This window comes from Macrobrachium rosenbergii, chromosome 25, assembly GCF_040412425.1.
Source record: "Macrobrachium rosenbergii isolate ZJJX-2024 chromosome 25, ASM4041242v1, whole genome shotgun sequence".
In the NCBI taxonomy this organism is placed as follows: domain Eukaryota; kingdom Metazoa; phylum Arthropoda; class Malacostraca; order Decapoda; family Palaemonidae; genus Macrobrachium; species Macrobrachium rosenbergii.
This window is the reverse complement of record NC_089765.1, coordinates 28,612,972-28,631,909: the sequence shown is the minus strand read 5'-3', so window position 1 is coordinate 28,631,909 and position 18,938 is coordinate 28,612,972. Positions and strand designations below refer to the sequence as shown.

At 39.4% G+C, this 18,938-nt stretch overlaps 1 protein-coding gene across 4 annotated transcripts in view; it reads right to left on the bottom strand.

Moving 5' to 3' along the window:
* Window positions 1–18,938, bottom strand: part of LOC136852518 (uncharacterized) — a 178,168-nt gene that overhangs the window by 92,588 nt on the left and 66,642 nt on the right. The window contains exon 2 of one of the 4 annotated variants that reach the window (XM_067127215.1): window positions 17,966–18,113. The exons of the other annotated variants lie outside the window; for them this stretch is intronic. Coding sequence (XP_066983316.1) covers window positions 17,966–18,064 — 99 coding nt within the window. The 5' untranslated portion in view covers window positions 18,065–18,113. The remainder of the gene's footprint in view (window positions 1–17,965; window positions 18,114–18,938) is intronic. 4 annotated transcript variants of the gene reach the window in all.

The following is an 18,938-nucleotide window of genomic DNA, read 5'->3' as shown; positions in this document are numbered from 1 at the left end:
CTTCTTTGTAGCCTTACTCTAGGACACTAAGAGAACTTTGGTTTGCCGTGTGGGATGGGAAGATCGGTGCATAAAATAGTATAGTATCTGGTACCCATCCCCACCATTAATAGGGGGACAGAGAGACAACTGCTGAATACCATGAATACCAAACAGTTAAGATATTGGGAGTTCTGCATGTGGCCTGACCAGCGAGAGTACAGCATTTGGCTAATGAGCAGTAGATAGAAAGAATACCAGTCATCTTTCTTTCATCCAGCTTTTCACCGCCATACACCTTGGGCAAGTTGTTGTTCTGTACTTGCAGAGCTTGCCTCAGCTTGGGCAGCTACCACAGGTCCCAACAAGAGTGTCTCAAGAACAAGTGAGTGACATCCCTCAGGCAGAATGAGGTAAAGGCTGCACTAAATACCTGCCCTCAGTACCTGTGAAACCGAAAAGAGCTGCTCAATGGCCTCCCAAAGCCAGAATGAGGTGTTCTTGGATACTAATTACTTGTGCCTGCCAGTACTAATGAACAAGAATTCACAATGGGGCCAAAAATGTTGAGTCGTGTGCAGGTCATACCTTAAAGCTTACACTGGACACAACAGCATCTTGTCTCGATTCTCATCTACAAAGTTGCAGAGGGATGTAATCAGAAACACTACAGAAACAAACTCAAGTGGATAAAGCCACAAAGCATGAGTTTCCCACATGAAATACAACTGAGAATTTGCCAAAGCCAAGATGGTTGTTCCTGTTGAGACAGGAATGATGCTAATACCTCCTTTTTAAGCTGCCTGATGCAAGTGTCCGTGGAATGGACTCTCACTGCTACCATGTCGATTAACAAGTCTACTATTTTCATCTTTCGTTTGGTTAAAAGAATGGACTTCTCGAAGTTTACGATGATCCCAGATTGTGACCAAAGGAAACAAGTCAATCCCGATCTTGTAGCAATTACATCTTGGGGGATGCCAGGAGCAGCCAATCATCAAGGTATCTTGACAGGAAGATCCTGAGCAAATGGCCCCACAGTGACACCAGTGTGAAGACTTTTGTAAACACCTGCAGGCAACTGACAGTCCAAAACAAAGCATTTTGAGCTATGAGACTATTTGTGAGAAAGGGGAGGGTATCAGTCCTTGAAGGTAGTCTATAACCATCCCACAGGACACAGACTAACCATAGCTCTTGCACTTGTTGCTGTCACATTACCAAGTGTCATAACAGGCATTCCCCTACTCCTGACAGCAGAAGACGAGGACTGCCGAGTTCAATGTCCTGCATTTTTACCATCATCTCCCTTCCAGCCCAAAGCCTGGTTGGAAGACTGAAAAGGCCAAGAAAACTCCTGATCATTTACCAAGGAGGAAAAATACTGGGAACCAAATCAAGTATTCGAAGATGTCTGGCCTTTTCCAAACCCTGAAGTAAATGACATAGCCATCCCTAAATGACTGGCTAAAGTGCACTTCACACGTCATGGAAGCTGCCTTGACCTTACTCTTCAGGAGAGGAGTCCTTAACCAATCTGTTCCTAAACACTATACTGCTCCTGGTTGTAACATGCCTTTAAAGAGACCACAACCACAACTATGTCTTTCCAAGAACAGCTTAGCACACAGATTGTCTATTCATAAGTGAGGTAAGGTCAATCAATATCTTCCCCCTGACACCAGCAACCTCCTCCTTTCCCTTAAAAGAATGGACTGGTGACGAGGGGAGCCAGGATTACACACCGAGGCTTGAGTGAACCCGTGCATAAGAGAATGGCCACAAGCAAACTTGTGCACCAATCCACCTACAATGCCCACATCTGCCTGGCCCTCTGTACAGGCTCCAGAATTGTAGTCACACTCGAAAGAAGAGTCTGAGGGGAGGCTACTCCGGGATACCCAGACCACAACACTTTTAGCAGCTCCATCTCCCAAGAATGTCTTAGGGCCTATGCAGTAGAAGCAGGAGAAACATGATGAGCAAGTAGCTGAAACTGGGGTTAAGGCCAGTGCAGAATAGGGAATAGGAGGGGAAATCAGCGATGTGGTCCCCTCAAAAGATGCCGACAGAACCATCACTGACTCCCTCTACAACCAGTACTTTTTCCACTAGGCAGACAACCAGGAAACACATGCAGCACAGTTCAAAAACAGTGTACTTTCGTGACATCTGCAAGTAGTATACAAAGAAAGATAATCACGGGTGCCATAAACCTATACACTTGATCATGCCTAGAAAATCTAAGATGATGTTTTTTCTATGCAAAGCATTATTAAGTACCGTCATTCTTAACAGCCATGATCAAATAGGTCAACAAACACGCTGAAGTCTTCAAAAATTCAATCCAGACATTACTAAGTGCACTCTAACGACCGCCATAATGAGAAAAATTTCCATCTGCACGGCAAAGCGGCACAGTAAAGGGGTGGGTCACCCAACCCCTCAATTAAATGCCGCTGGTTAACTAACTTCTTGCCAAGCTTCAACGACCAAAGGTCTATCAATTTCAAAGATTTCAGGCTTGTATTCTCAAACAAACAAATACATACTACAACCTAATAACATAATTCATCGACAAAATACTTTTTACATGACACTGAAGTCAAGGTTACAACAAGGGATACGAACGCAAACGTCTTTCCAAAGAACGTCTGGTTGCCCCGACGTCACCGACACAGCATTGTAATATGGCCTACGCATTGCACAACCTGAGAGCCAAATTCATTTACAACTTTTCCCACGAAACTTTCAAAGTTAATTTGCCTTCGCCAACTTGATCAGGTTTCACCGGGAGTAATTTAGTGAGAACGAAACGGGAAGAAATTTAGCCGAGAAAGGATAATGAATTTGTCTGACTTGTCTGAGTACGTAGGTTGCAATGTTCATTCAAAGTAAATAATAATAATAATAATAATAATAATAATAATAATAATAATAATAATAATAATAATAATAATAATAACAACAATAACGGAAATATACTATTATATCACAAGTGTGGAAAGATTTCTTTCATGGTAAAAGTAGGATTACCATCTTTCTTAGCTTTGTCAGGCTAATGAAGAATTTTGTGAAAAACTGTCACTGGGATATATACATATATTTTATATATATATATATATATATATATATATATATATATATATATATATATATATATATATATATATATATATATTTATATATATATATATATATATATATATATATATATATATATATATATATATATATATATATATATTATATATATATATATATTTATATAATATATATATATATATATATTATATATATATATATATATTATATATATATATATATTTATATAATATATATATATATATATATATATATATATATATATATATAATATATATATATATATATATATATATATATATATATATATATATAATGTATATACTGTATATATATATGTATTGTATAAAAATTACTGACGTAAGCTAGCAAGAATTGCGAAAATGCTGCACTGCTTCTAGCTTAATCATAACCATAACTCATCAGTAAGCGCAATCAGGAACTTCTTTACAAGCGCGGATTCAGGCACCTTAGACACGGATTAGCATCTGAAGATTGTCATGCACTGGAGAGAGAGAGAGAGGCGGGGGGAGTATACTTTGACGTGGCAAGTATAAAAAAGCTTTCAAGCTTACTGCAGTAGCGCAAGCCGAATATGGAAGGTCGTAATACGCTGCGTGTTACTGTTGGGAAGACCATAATACACAAAAGGCAAAAACATCTCCACTGTTAACGGTTCCATTAACTACCTATGGCCGTTCGACTCTGCGACCGGCCAATGAAGAATTAGAGGAATTTATTTCTGGTGATAAAAATTAATTTCTCGTCATAATGTGGTTCGGATTCCACAGTAAGCTGTAGGTCCCGTTGCTAGGTAACCAGTTAGTTCTTAGCCACGTAAAATAAGTCTAATCCTTCGGGCCAGCCCTCTCTAGGAGAGCTGTTAATCAGCTCAGTGGTCTGGTTAAACTAAGATATACTTAACTTTAACTACCTATTGCAATGTCTCTCTCAGTTTTCTGTAAAAGAAAACTACTGAGATAGCTATTTGTCTAACCGTCCACACTTTTTCTGTTCACCCTCAGATCTTAAAGACTACTGAGGCTAGAGGGCTGCAAATTGGAATGTTGATCATCCACCCTCCGATCATCAAACATACCAAATTGCAGCCCTCTAGCCTCAGTAGTTTTTATTTTATTTAAGGTTACAGTTAGCCATGATCGCGCGTCTGGCACCGGTATAGGTACCAATAACACACGCCACCACCGGGCCGTGAGTTTCATACAGCATTGCCGACTGTACAGAAAACTCGATTGCGCCGAAGAAACTTCGGCGCATTTTTACTTTTTACTGTGGACGCATTATCTGAACAAAATTCTGCTGTTTATGATAAAGGAGAGAAGACAGGCTGTGCAACATTAACATTATTCCATCTGGGAACAAACATTAGGATGCTCTGACAACATGCTGTTGCCTTCATGTCGTGTCTTTTACGAAGAACGAATATCTAAGGAAAACCGAAAAATTGGGAATGCCCGGTAACAGGAGTATTTTATATATAACCATAATAGAATTAAACTGAATACAGAATTTAGGCCAAACGCCAAGCACTGTGACCTATCAGGTCATTCAGAGCTGAAACGGAAATTGACAGTAAAAGGTCTGAAAGGTGTAACAGGAGGAAAACCACGCAGTTGCACTATGAAACAATTGTTAGGAGAGGGCGGAAAGTAAGATGGAAGAAGGAGAATATGAAAGGAGGTACAGTAAATGGAACGAAAGGGGTTGCTGCTAGGGGCCGAAGGCACGCTGCAAAGACCCTTAAGTAATGCCTATAACCATAATAAGATCAATAATAAAAAAGGAAATGCTGGCGACATGAGAAAGCGTGAGAATTTAGTAGATAAAAATCACGTATAAGCAGTAATAAGAGACATTAGGAGGAAGGTCAGCGGACCAGACGAAATGTGCAGTTAAGTGTAACAGTATATATGTACGGGAGAAAAGAGAGTAAAAGTCACGGGAGAGGAAAAAAGATGCTGGCTGCTATTCTTGCATTTTTTGACCCACGAGCTCGTTCCATTTTGCGAGGCAGCAGAGCGAAGCTCCATTAAGCAGGCAATTGGACAGAAAAATAGACAGAATATAAATTAGCATACCTAGAGCAGGAAGGGCACTGAACCAGGAAGATACGAAAGTCGAAACACAGGACAAGAGAGACAAGGTAAAGAAAGACAGCGAAACATATATGACCGACTGCTCTCCACTCCTAAAACCCGGTCTGTACATTTTGCAAAAGGGATGCTTTCACGAATCAATAATCTAGGGAACTATGAATTGCAGTTTTCGTCTGATGAATTTGTACCCTAAATACCCTTTTGATGAACAGTTATTATTACATTAGAATGACCCAATTTCCTTTGATGAGCAGCTATATGGAATTCGAAGAATTACCTGTACGTTCTCATCAATAACTGGCACAATTCTTCCTCTAATGAGTAAATGGGAGTTATCTTCTGCAGACCAATTGTCCTGAATCTTTTCTTTCACCTGAATCTGGGATTATTTTCGCTGATGATTTGGATGAATTTACCTCTGACAAACGATTCGCCATTATTTTGATCTGAAAAATAATTACCTGGAATCTTCTCATGTCGTCTTCTTATGAATGGTTATCTTTATACTGTCATCATCCAACTGCCAGATTAAAAATAAAGGATTTTTCCTAGAATAAGACTTTGCATAAATCTTCCTCAGCAATAGGTTCAATGAAAAATTTCTTGGCCTTGCCCATAAATATTAGCAGGTTAACTGCTTCAGCGTGACAGCGCATAACCCCAGTTAATATGTCCACAAAAATATATCCCAATGCTATTTCTAAATACACTGAAATGCATTGAAAACCGAACTCTCTAAGAACTGGTCTATATCTACCTTCCTCGAAACTTCCTGTTTCTAATACGTCATACTGCATAATATACGGATATATTATTATAGACTCTTTAGCACTCGCGTTTTCGGTTATGGTGATTGCATAAACACTACAGCCACTTACAGAGCTTAATTGTTTGCCTTTACTGCTCTAACATTATGGGCCAGGCCATCTGGGAGTCAGGTGCAAGGAAATTTCAAACTCATTACTAAATAAATGGGCTAATGAATTCAGGTGGGACAGGGAATGCACAGACAATGAAAACGTGTCGAGACGCCCAAAAGCATCAACCACCGACGAATAAGTGGATGGCAATCATCGCATAGCGTTGACTGATGAACGTTGAAGTGTCCAACGGATGTACGAGACCAAGGACATCAGTGTCAGATCAATTCTCACTCTTTCGACTGACATCTTGGGGATGAACAAGCTGTCTGGCAGATGAACATCATGAATAATGTCACTAGACAGGTGACAGAGCGGAAACTTCCAAGACACTTGTAATTTGTTTCCAGACAATTTCTACAGTTCTTTCACTTTTCAGATTGGGGTCGTCAATTTGAACCAAAAAAAAAAAAAAGATTTAAAACAAGCAATGAAAACACCCTGGTTCTCCATTAACCAAAAAGCTTAATTAATGGAAAGCATTATACATCAAAACTGCTACTGCTGAAAAAAGCAATCAAAATGAAAAGCTAATGAGAACTGCGAAAGCACTGCTGCTGATGCGGGACAGTGGCCCTCTCCTGACAGCCCAGGTTGCAGAGGCTGAAAAGGCAGTGTCCTTCTTTTTAACAAAGCGACCTGGCGCCGTCTAATTCCTTTTCTTCACTTAAAATTCAACTTTATGGCGACCATTTTTCACGCATTGATGAAATCACTAATACCCCGTAAGAGTATCTGGAGGTTCTGAATGCAACCCTATCCTGTGGCGGGATACCGAAGTTTGATCATCGGTGGATCAATAGCAAAGAATTTCGGAGACACTGTTGAAAAATGTCGGAAATGGCTTCGTCCTGCGACGCTTTCCAAGAATTCTCTCCTATTTATAAAGAATAAATCCTACAATAAATAACTAGTCGAAATTTTCTGGCGAATATCGACCCCTAATCATCTTCTGATGAAGACTAGCTAGCCAAGTCTCACTGTGACGAATGATCAGCCCAAATCTTCCCCTAACAAAAATGATCATATTTCTTCATTCGACGAATTATTCCAGACCCTGCCCTCGCTACAGCTAACACTGTCATTTGCTTAAGATGATAAAGGCAAAAAACCTCCGACTTTTTTGTGCGTAACTTTCTGGTACGCCAGGGGACACAAGGTGCATACAAAGCAACCGTTACTGCTGACACCGTACATACCCGAGTGCCTCATTTACATTCCGCCTACGAAGTCGAATGTGTTTGCCACAGCGGAAACAAAGTTTCCACCAGCTACTAGAACACCAATTGTGTTTTTGTTAGTCGAGTATATTGCCGCCACATCTTTAGCCTTCATTTTTTTCTCGGGATTTCACTGAAACAGATGTCGCGAGGGACTCTGCAGAATATAAAAGGATTAAATACCTCTGCGGATTTAATGGCTTACGGTGTGGTAATTTTTGGAGATTATTTTCTTACTTCGTAACATATACCCTATCAAAAGTTTATTATGAGATATTGTAACTCGATACTCTGGCTGTCCTTTAACTAAGCACTTCGCGAAATGTGCAAAGTTCCTGCATAAGTTTCTCCCTAATTGGAATGACAATTTCATGAGCAAAGTTCCCTCGTCTATGCCGACTCCAGGAGAGAGAATGATTACTGATAATGCTGTGAGGTTTAAGTGTGACCTCGTTCAGTCAAATAAAATGACGGAAGAGGCAGTGAAAGTTTTTTCATTAACGTATTGTTAGATCGCATAATTACCTGATATGTGAATGGCAGCAGTAAGTATTTTTCTAACTTACAGTTTGTGAATTGCATATTACATGGATGATATAGTAAATTTGGCAACGTCTGGACACACGTAAAAAATGCGCTGAAGTTTCTTCGGCGCAATCGAGTTTTCTGTACAGCGTATAATGCTGTTGAGCCGCTGCCCACGAAACTTTTAGCCACGGCCCGGTGGTGGCACCTCCTACAGCGATGCCAGACGCACGATCAATGCTAACTTTAATAACCTTAAATAAAATAACAACTACTGAGGCTAGAGGGCTGCAATTTGGTATGTTTGATGACTGGAGGGTGGATGATCAATATACCAATTTGCAGCCCTCTAGCCTCAGTAGTTTTTAAGATCTGAGGGCGGAGAGAAAAAGTGCGGACAGACAGACAAATAGCAAACTCAACAGTTTTCTTTTACAGAAAACTAAAAAAAAATCTTATAAACTGAGGAGTTCATATGGCTATGAGGACTCAAATTATGGCTCGATCTTATAGCACCGCCTCAATTCGCTTAATAACAGACAATCTTGATGTAAAAGCTCTTGTTTATGAACAAAAAGGTAGTGAAGAGATGCGTTGCTACGACGGGCAAAAACTGTAATCAAACAAACGATCGTGACGTCATCCACTGAAATTTGAGTCACCAATCAAGAAGCTCCACGTGTCACATCGTAACCGGTTGGTTACCGTGACGTATTTCAATAGCGAGTGAAAAATTAGGAATCGCCACGAGTCATATTGTTACAGGAGGGATTGATGAGCGTTATATGATCTCTTATCATGAAAATGGCGCAGCATGCAAGTGCAGTACCTTCGATCTACGAAGTGCTCTAAGAGCAAGGCGCCCGTGCTAGCACCCGGCTGGTTTAGTCTCTAAATGTCTTTTTCTTTATAAACTAGAGCTTCTGTATCAAGATTACCTGTGATTCAAGTGAACTCAGGCTGTGTTATAAAATCTAGCCTTCATCTGAGTCCTGTTACCCATGTGAACTCATGAGTTTTAATTTTTTTTACAGACTTTGTTGCCAAATGTACGATACCGTCTTTGTAGCCGTACGGGTGGGGGGAGGGGGGGCGTGAAGGGAAACTGGAGGAGGAGGAGGAGGAGGAGGAGGGAGGAGGAGGAGGAGGAGGAGGAGGAGGAGGAGGAGGAGGGGCAGCTATGTAAGGGGAAAGGGAGGTTAGGTTGAGTAAGGTGGATTTATATTTGAAAATTGGAAGCATTTTTTAACTTTTCACAAACTTCCAAAAAGGAAAATTTCCCTCGTTTTCCAATTCCAAGAATCACAATGGAAAATGGCGTTGTAATAATAATAATAATAATAATAATAATAATAATTTCAGCTCAGAGCCATATACATGGAATATATTGTACAAAGTAGAGGCATTCCAACAGATTCACGCAATCTATATAGGCTACACGAGATAAAAAGATAAAAATGTTAATTGGCAATATCCACACAATTGCTAAAGTAGTAGTAAAAATAACCATATTAATGGTGTGACAGTACTAATATCGAGAATGGTAAAAATATAAAAAAAAAAAACTATAATAAAAACAATTCCCTTTTATGGCAAGAGCTTTTAGTGGTGCAATCTTTCATCAACAAACCTCACATCCCTAACACTACGATTCTGAAGACCAGAAATAACTGAAACTGAGAGGATAATCATATTGCTATCGGCTTTAACTGTCGCAGCCATCGGTCGTTCAAACAGCGAGCGGCAGTTAAGGATTCTCTGCTTCGCTCTTAATGATCAGATCCTACGAACTCTGCGGTGGTTGGAAGTCAGTCAAACAGCCTTCAAAACTTCAAGATGATCATATAAATGAAATCTGATTGGCTCTAACAATAATGGTCGCTATTTTAATCAGTTTTCTGTTATTTAATCAGTTATTTGTCTGTCCGTCCGCCCTCAGATCTTAAAAATCACTGAGGCTAGAGGGCTGCAAATTGGTATACTGATCATCCACCCTCCAATCATCAAACACACCAAATTACAGCCCTCTAGCATCAGTAGTTTTTATTCTATTTAAGGTTAAGGTTAGCCATGATCGTGCGTCTGGCACCACTATAGGTGCTACCAACACAGGCCACAACCGGGCCGCGGCTGAAAGTCTCATGGGCCGCGGATGAGTTCACGGGCCGTGGCTGAGTTTCATATAGTATTATACACTGTACAGAAAACTTGATTGCGCCGAAGAAACTTCGGCGCTTTTTTATTTGTTTGTTTCACAGTCGGTTCACATTCCTGCGACGTGCGTCTCATCAGTTATTAGGCGGAACTGCTGGTTACAAAAGCATTACCAGACACTAACGCCAGAATTGTTCTTAGTTTTAGTCCTGACGTTTTTTAAACCTCTTCAGAATACAGCCGAGAAATGTCTAGGGTACAATAATATATATAAAGATTTTCCCAGGGAACTTTTCAGGGAATTATCAAGATCCGGGATGATTAACCCCTTGAGTTACGGAAACTATTTCTGCTGGAAATAACGTTTTTAAAGTATACATCTCGACTCGGTAGAATTCATTTTATCTTGCAAATTACTGACGTAGTACAATAAAAAAAAAAACTAAGCTGTAATCAACCCTAGCATCCTCATCCATATGAAGCCCTGAGAGAGAGAGAGAGAGAGAGAGAGAGAGAGAGAGAGAGAGAGAGAGAGAGAGAGAGAGAGAGAGAGAGAGTTGCTGCTAGAATCAGTTATTTGTACTCCCGTTTTGCTTCTTGCCCAATTTCATTTCTAACTGCAATTCCATTCGCAGAAAAAAAAATTATTTTTATTGTCATTTTTCGTGTATATCAGAGCACACTTGAGAGAAAGGTTATTCTTAGAAGCAACACTGCACTGTACGAGACGTGCAAGGCACATATTCAAAAGACCCCTTTTTTCCGCTGCAAATGCAACTTCAGTTAAAAATTAAATTTTCAGCGAATCCTTTGTTCGGTTTTTTATCAAAAACAATTAGATTGCTTTCCATTCAGCTTTCAAAACGAATTTATTCTGTTGGTTGTCGTTTATATAAAATTGTTTTGTTAAACATGCCTAGAGCAAGCTTACTCAACTCGGCATGGAATCATGGATATGTCTTTAAACGTGCGTGGTTCTCTAGTATAATTTGTCAGCATTAGAGCTAATGTAACAGGTCTTTTGTAAAACCTTTTATTTGGAAAATTTTTGCTACACTGATTAGTTTTTCTACTACATCACTCAGTTTTAAAATAAATTCAATGTATTCAGTAATCTATTACCTTAAAATTAAGACATTTCACCTGTATTTTTTCGTATAATTTTATACGTATAGTGCGCAAGTTGGCATATGTTAATACGCTCAAAACAAATATTGTTTCAAAAATTTATTTGTGAATCCTCTGTGCTAGCCATTTCGAGTTTTTTGGGGGATTCAAAGTTTGTTATTTACTGGGCTGTTTTACAATTTACAAAACTATGGTGGTGGCCTCATAATGACACACACACACACATAAACAACGTTGGTTACTCGGCTCCTCTAAAAAATGTTGAAAGCTTCTGGAGTATCAACCATTAAGTATAAACCAGACTTGTAACAGACTCAGGAAAATGGTCTATTTGGAAATGATGAAACCTGATCATACTAGCACGTTTATCAAGAATGAGGGCCGGAACTTCTGAATTAACCGCGTAATAGGGGACGCAGACTATCATTCTCTCTCTCTCTCTCTCTCTCTCATTTACGTTGAACTTATAATCTAATTGCAGGAATACGATTATATATATATATATATATATATATATATATATATATATATATATATATATATATACACATACATATATATATATATATATATATATATATATATAAACATACATATATATATATATATATATATATATATATATATATATATATATATATATATATATATATATATATATATGTACATACGTAAGTGTATACATATATATGTATATATATATATATACTGTATACATTATATATAATAGATATATATACTTGTAGCCTTAATAATAGCGTACGAATAAAGAATAATGTAGATGCTATATGCATTTATTGCCGGAAATACTTGGTATAGCTAAGAATGGACGGAAAAATCCGAATACTTGAGCTAGATCTCATTTTCTGCAGCTCTGTCGGAGAGGAAGATAAGAACTTTGTACGTTAAAAAAAGCTGTAGAGTCAATAGGCAAATCCATAATAAACGAAACGGTATCAACCCTTTCGTTAACTACAATATTACCGTGCAAAAGACCCCCCAAAAAGTGACACAGTGTGCAGGAGAAAGTCAATGTACCCATCTGTATTCACAAAACGCCAAACAGACCTCAGAAGGGAAGCGATACTTTCACTCTGACGTAACACAATATCCCAAAGGAAATGACAGGGTCAAGAGGTTTTTCCTCTCCTCGTAGCACCTAAGCGCGAAAAAACATTTCCCTTATCTTCATCTCGTCCTTTGTTATGGATTACGTCACATTTCCCCCAGGTTTCTTTCGCCGAAAGAATTTCTTTTGTCTTCTCTCATCTTTCTTCTCAGGAAGGTCACCTCCTCCTCCTCCTGCGATCTTTCACGGGAAGGACTTCCTTTGTTTTTATCCCGGGCGCAATTTTATCTCTTTTTGAGTCCGTATTAAGCAACATCGTAACAACAATGGATCACGCCTAACTTCAGTGCTCTTCATTTTTCAACCTTTTCTTCCTTCTGCCCTTCGCATTCCAACATTAAACTGTTTTCTTAATATACTTTCCGACCCCGTAACGTTCTCCGTTACGACCCCCCCCTCCTCAAGCAATCTACTCGATTCCTAAAAACAAAATTAGAGTTTCTTTATATTCGCAAAACCGGCGCGCCCCTTGAAGCCTAATGTCATCTTTAAGACGAAAAAATATGAGATTATTTTAGCTTTGATGTGGCTTAATCACTTATTCATAGCTAATATCAACCCAACCCCCGGAGGACGACTCATTTATATTCAGCGTGGCGTGCAATTCACGGGCAGATTTCATGCATTCAAAATGCATAATAGAATATTCAAATAGATTCAGCCGTATTCGAGAGGGGGACGGGGTTTTATTGCAAGGCGGTGCCATGTTGCTATGTAGTATGTCAAAAGAGCGAATAACTGCCAGTTAGTTATGCTGCAGCGCGTTTCGGTGGACAGTGGTATTTGGACAACAAAAAGAAAAAATCTCGAGGGCAGTAACATGACTTTCACGCCAAAATTTGAAGGTCTTGGTTAAAGTGGTTTTCCAGCTAAACCAGAACGGAAAGGACCACAGATTTGTAGCGTGTGACAATTATTGAGCCACTGGGGTGGCAAGATTTCGCATTACCTTGCACTCCTGGCCAAAGCACTCCCGATCGACTCTGGGTAAGTCTGATATTTGCTGCAGCAAAGGGACTAAAACCTAGCTTTCCTCGCACAAGCTGTGCTGACAGAGTGATTGTCTTAATAACAAGAAACAGGCAAAAAATGCACCGAAGTTTCTTCGGCGCAATCGAGTCTCCTTTACAGCCTATAATCAAGGCCACCGAAAATAGATCTATCTTTCGGTGGTCTCGGTAAAAAGCTGTATGAGCCGCGGCCCATGAAACTTTAACCACAGCCCGGTGGTGGCCTGTTCTATAGCGGTGCCAGACACACGACCATGGCTAACATTAACATTAAATAAAATAAAAACTACGGAGGCTAGAGGGCTGCAATTTGGTATGTTTGATGATTAGAAGGTGGATGATCCAATATACCAATTTGCAGCCCTCTAGCCTCAGTAGTTTATAAGATCTGAGGGCGGACAGAAAAAGTGACAGACAGACAGACAGAGCCGGCACAACAGTTTCCTTTTACAGAAAACTAAAAATGAAATGCTTGGGAGTTTGGAACTTTGCTAACATAACTGTGGCGTCCCTGACCTTCTAACGTTTAGATTTTTGCATTTATTCTTATATACAGGGATCAATGAAACGGGTCACCTAATGCCCTAGTCTTGCCCAGGACCTAAGGGTGGAAAAAGACTGAGGATTATTTCTGACGTAGAGAGACCTGCCTCGCGGAGTACGGAAGGGTAATAGTCTAGGAAAACGGAAGCAAGATAATACTATTAGTAACTATAATTACTTTTGCATAAATATCCATAACAGATTAAAAACTTGAAAGAAAACAAAGAAATAAAGAGAAATCACGTAACAAGCATCTGCATAAGTAAACATCTGTGATGAGCTGTGTGACCGAGATAAAATATAAAAAAAACTACTTTGATCATGTTATATCACTCGTCACCAATCAAGGTCAAATGCAATAAAAAAAACCCTTTCCATCATGAAACATCATACGCATGTTATTACCAAACACCCAATAATCAGCAAAGTGAGAAAAGAGTAAGAGGATTCCCCTGGACACACGAAAACGCGTAGCGAACGAAACCGACGCAGCGGCAGGAAGGCATCGCCTCCAGACACGAATCCGCACTCACGTCAAACAGGGCGTTGTTCAGCCACGGTTGCCACTCGGTACGTTATGCGCCTGTTCGTCTTTATTTCAGAGAACACGGAACTCGACTTTTCTGGAGTTAATAGAAAACGAATCCTCTTTCTGTCCTGCGCTCTTTTGCTTTGTTCTCGGGATTTTTTCTTCTTCCTCCTCCTCCTGCTCCTCCACAGCATTATTAATATTCATCATCATCATCATCTTCCCCACATCTTTTCTCCTGCCGTTTTACAGTGTCACATCTCTTCCTCACTTCGCTCATTTTCAGCGGAGCATTTTCCTTTATTACAGCAAGAGAAAGGACGCTGGTGCTCTCATCTCTTTCATCCGACGTTTGTTTTCTATCTCGCAGCTTCTTTCATACTTCTCTCGACCATGACTCACGCGCAATTCCACTCCCATTTCCCCTCGCCCATTCACCCACATGACAAATGAACACTTGGGTAAATGACTCGAATTTGGGTGGGATAAAAGAAGCAAGAGCCCCTGGCTGAGTGCGTGTGTAAAGGAATGCTGCGAAAATGCACAGCAACAAGAGAACAGACCTGCACAGCTTCAACTGCCATTTTTTTTTTTTTATCAGATCCTACATTTCACGTATAAACACACAACCGGATGAATGTAATTATATTCGAACACTAACCTAAACCACGAGGTTCAAATTGCGATGAATACTCAAAGGCTCACTGAACAATACTTACCAGTCTTAAGCCTTACGAAGATTTCAATATGACGTTCTTGATGTGAAATTGAAGATCAAACTTTAAATTTTTCTAAGATAAATCGTTGGTTCTCTCAAACAAACCCATAATGTTCAAAACCACTTGTTAGAAACTATGTTATATATAAAACGACCCTTAAAATCACTGGTGATACGGTTCAGGAAAAAAATAAGAACTTTTGTAAAAAAAAAGTCCAACTACGCTCTGCTGAAAAGATTCGGGACCCCCAAGGGTTTTAACCTGGAATGTATCCGCCTTTGCGGCGTGTTTAGTACAAGCCCGTTGGGGATTGGGGATTGCCATAAAAGTATAAACAAAAGACTGTAAATATCATAAAGATAATGACCCCCATGAAATATTAGTCCTAGATAATGACCCCGAAGAAATATTAGTCCTAGACAACGACCCCCAAAAACCCTCGGGGGTAACTTTCTCGGAAAGATCCCTTACAAATACTTCGCCTGTGTAAATGTCAAGTATACATGCACCGCAAATACAGTAATGTCCTGATAAAAATACTTGGCATCTGACCTCGTACCCGCTTTCAGCCGGGATCTATGAGGTCATTCAGCGCTGGAAGGGAAATTGAGAGCAGAAAGGCCTGAAAGGTGTAACGGGAGGAAAGCCTCGCATTGCAATATGAAAATTATTAGGGTAGTGTGGATAACAACATGGAAGAAAGAGAATATGAATGGAGGTACAGTAAAAGGAATGAAAGGGATTCAGCTAGGGGCCGAAGGGACTCTGCAGAGCACCTTTAGTAGTCCCTACAGTGCACCGCGCGTGAGGTGCACTGACGACACTGCCCTCCCTACGAGGACACTTGCTTAAATCACCTGATCCAAAACACCCTTGCTAACGTCTCAGGGAGATGCCATCCAAGAGAAGGACGCGACTCAAGGCGGAAGATCAAAAGAGCTGCAGCATCCTGGTGTCACCTTTACTCTGCGTCATCTGAGAGCAACCCTTGGGCTACGGCCCTTCCCTTCATCAATGCCATTCCTCTGCTAAGTAATGATAGCAGGTAATCCCATGTGACATCCTTCATCCTTCGCTATGACCCACATTCTCTTAAGCAAATTACTGTCTCTCTCTCTCTCTCTCTCTCTCTCTCTCTCTCTCTCTCTCTCTCTCTCTCTCTCTCTCTCTCCAGGAAACGTCTTGAAAAGTAAGCACAAGGTATCCAGGGCACTTTGCTTGTTTTAGCTTATTGTATTTTTTAAAATATATATACATAGTCTGCACAAATATATTTAATTTTGACTTTCGTGTTGTAGGACGCAGCTTAAAAAAAACTGCATACTAAAGCAATCTGTCATCGTGATGTCATTACAAGATTTAAAAAAAAATCAAATACACAAACCAAGTAACAATCCCTGTTAAAAACACAAACTTGAGTTCATAAGATGGTATCGACATGGTTACGTTCCACAGATCATTCCGTTATCCTGATCAATAATCGGCATTATGCGAAATGCAGGGGAGGCTACGATTATCCAGCTCAATTTCTTTTATCCTTTTTGAAGTGAACTTTTTAAAGATAACACTCTCCGTGATTCATAACCCAGTACAGATGTTTTTACCTATTTTATGTTTTCAATAGTAATCCCTAAATTTCAAGTCTAGGATAAACTAGTAGAGCTTCATTGAATCATAAGAATATTTTGCTCTCAGTTTAGGGAATTCTCATTCGACTACATCGATTATTTTCTTTAATATAATCCCCTTAAATTGTAAACCTTATTTCATATTCACAGACCTTTAACCGTAAACCACTAAATAGGACCTTTTCTTATCATATTATTCAGCTGTGACGCAATCACACAATTTATATGATAACATTACATACAGTAACACTACAGAAGTTGCGCGCACATCGTTCTGCTATGCACGGTGTTACGTAGGGGAAGAGGGCCACACGCCCCTCCCCCCCTCCCACCCCTCCGGGAGAAAAAAGAGAAAGGCAAGGTCCAAAGAAACCTTTGGAGAAAGGGGAGGGGAAAGGGGGGAGAGGATTCAGCAACGTCAGGGTAAGGCGCCCTCGGATAGGTTAGGTAAAATGAAGTTTTGATTCGGATGTATCCCAGTTGAAATAACGTGCACAACAAACTATTCTGCATAAATTAAAAAAATGATTAGCATTTTCTTTGATGAATTATGATATTGTTAACGAACTTAATATCTAACTAAAATGTATGACATCAGCTCTTATTGAAATGGACCGTAATCCTTCACCCGGAAAACGATCCTGTTATCAAATTATGTCTGTACGTAGGTTTCCTTTGCAACTAAACATACAACAATATTTTCGTTGCAATTGGGACGAACAAACTTTCTTCCAGTTCATGAACCCTTTTACTAAATATACTGCTAAATGAATTAATGTTTTTCTTCAAGTTCTACATATGGAATTTGAATTCTTCATTTTCCCTTAACATAAATCCATAAAACTAGAAGGAAAAGGTAATTGCTTACTTTTTTGTTCTCTTGGAAGGGAAAGATGTTTTGAACACCAGTGGCTAGTTTACATTTATAGAAGACAGACTTACTTTCGCCAAACTGAACCATTTTCATTTTTAACGGGTTTCAAGCTTTTTTCCAACTTTATTAATAGGTTAATCTATTTAATATATCGCTGGACAATTTTGCAGAGGATGAGAAACTGTGTAAGTCTGATAATATTCACGAATGAATATTAAACTACAGTATATTTTGGCGGCGTTGACTTGTGGTGTTGTGACGCTAGTTATTCGTATCGTTAAAGCAATAATTACGAGGACCACAAGATGTTTCAAGCGGATGACCATATTTTCCACACATGAACCACGGGAATAACAGAAATGAAAAAGAGCGAATAAAGTCCCACCTTCGCTTGGTTTCTTGCGCACAGGGGCACTCGCCTACGGTTGTCTGATCCGCAAAATCTAACTGAGAATTCAACATCTGCTCCTTCAGGCACACACATGACCTGCCATGCCCGTGGTGTTTGGTTTCTCTCTCCTCTTCAAAGTTGGCTGTAAGAAATTCAACTCTTACTGGAAGTTGTGTAGTGTTTACCGTTTTTAGTTTTCTGTAAAAGAAAGCTATTGAGATGGCTATTTGTCTGTCCATCCGCACTTTTTCTGTCAACCATCAGATCTTAAAACTACTGAGGCCAGAGGGCTGCAAATTGGTATGTTGATCATCCACCCTCCAATCATCCAACATACCAAATTGCAGCCCTCTAGTCTCAGTAGTTTTTATTTAATGAAAGGTTAAAGCTATCCATGATCGAGCGTCTAGTACCGCTGTTGTGCCAACAACACAGGCCACCACCGGGCCATTACAAGAGAAAATCAACATTATACAAAAAACATATACCCCTTAACATGGTTTAACTCTTAAAATATGAAGCAAAAAATAAAAAACCTTAATTTATCATGAATATTTTGTTAAAGTACTAACAAAATTACAATCTTTAATTAGAACATGTATGCAAAATAATGCAATGTACAGAAATATGTAGTGTTCCTTTGCAAAGACACGCTGGTCAGGTATACTGGTACTAACCTGATAAAGCACTCTATTCAAGAGAAATATTTCGGATGACACTAAGACGTGCAACTCACGCCCACTATGGCTCACTCCTGAAGCACGAGGATTAACATGTTCAATGACTAACATTTGGGCGGATCTCTTACTTAAGAGGAGAATATCTAACCCATTCTAGCACTCAAAAGCAATAACTTTCTCTTGGAACATTTCTTGAGATTTTTATGGGTCTCTTACTTAAGTGAAGAATATCAAACCCATTCCAGCCCTCAAAAGGAGTAACTTTCTCTTGGAACGTTTCTTGAGAT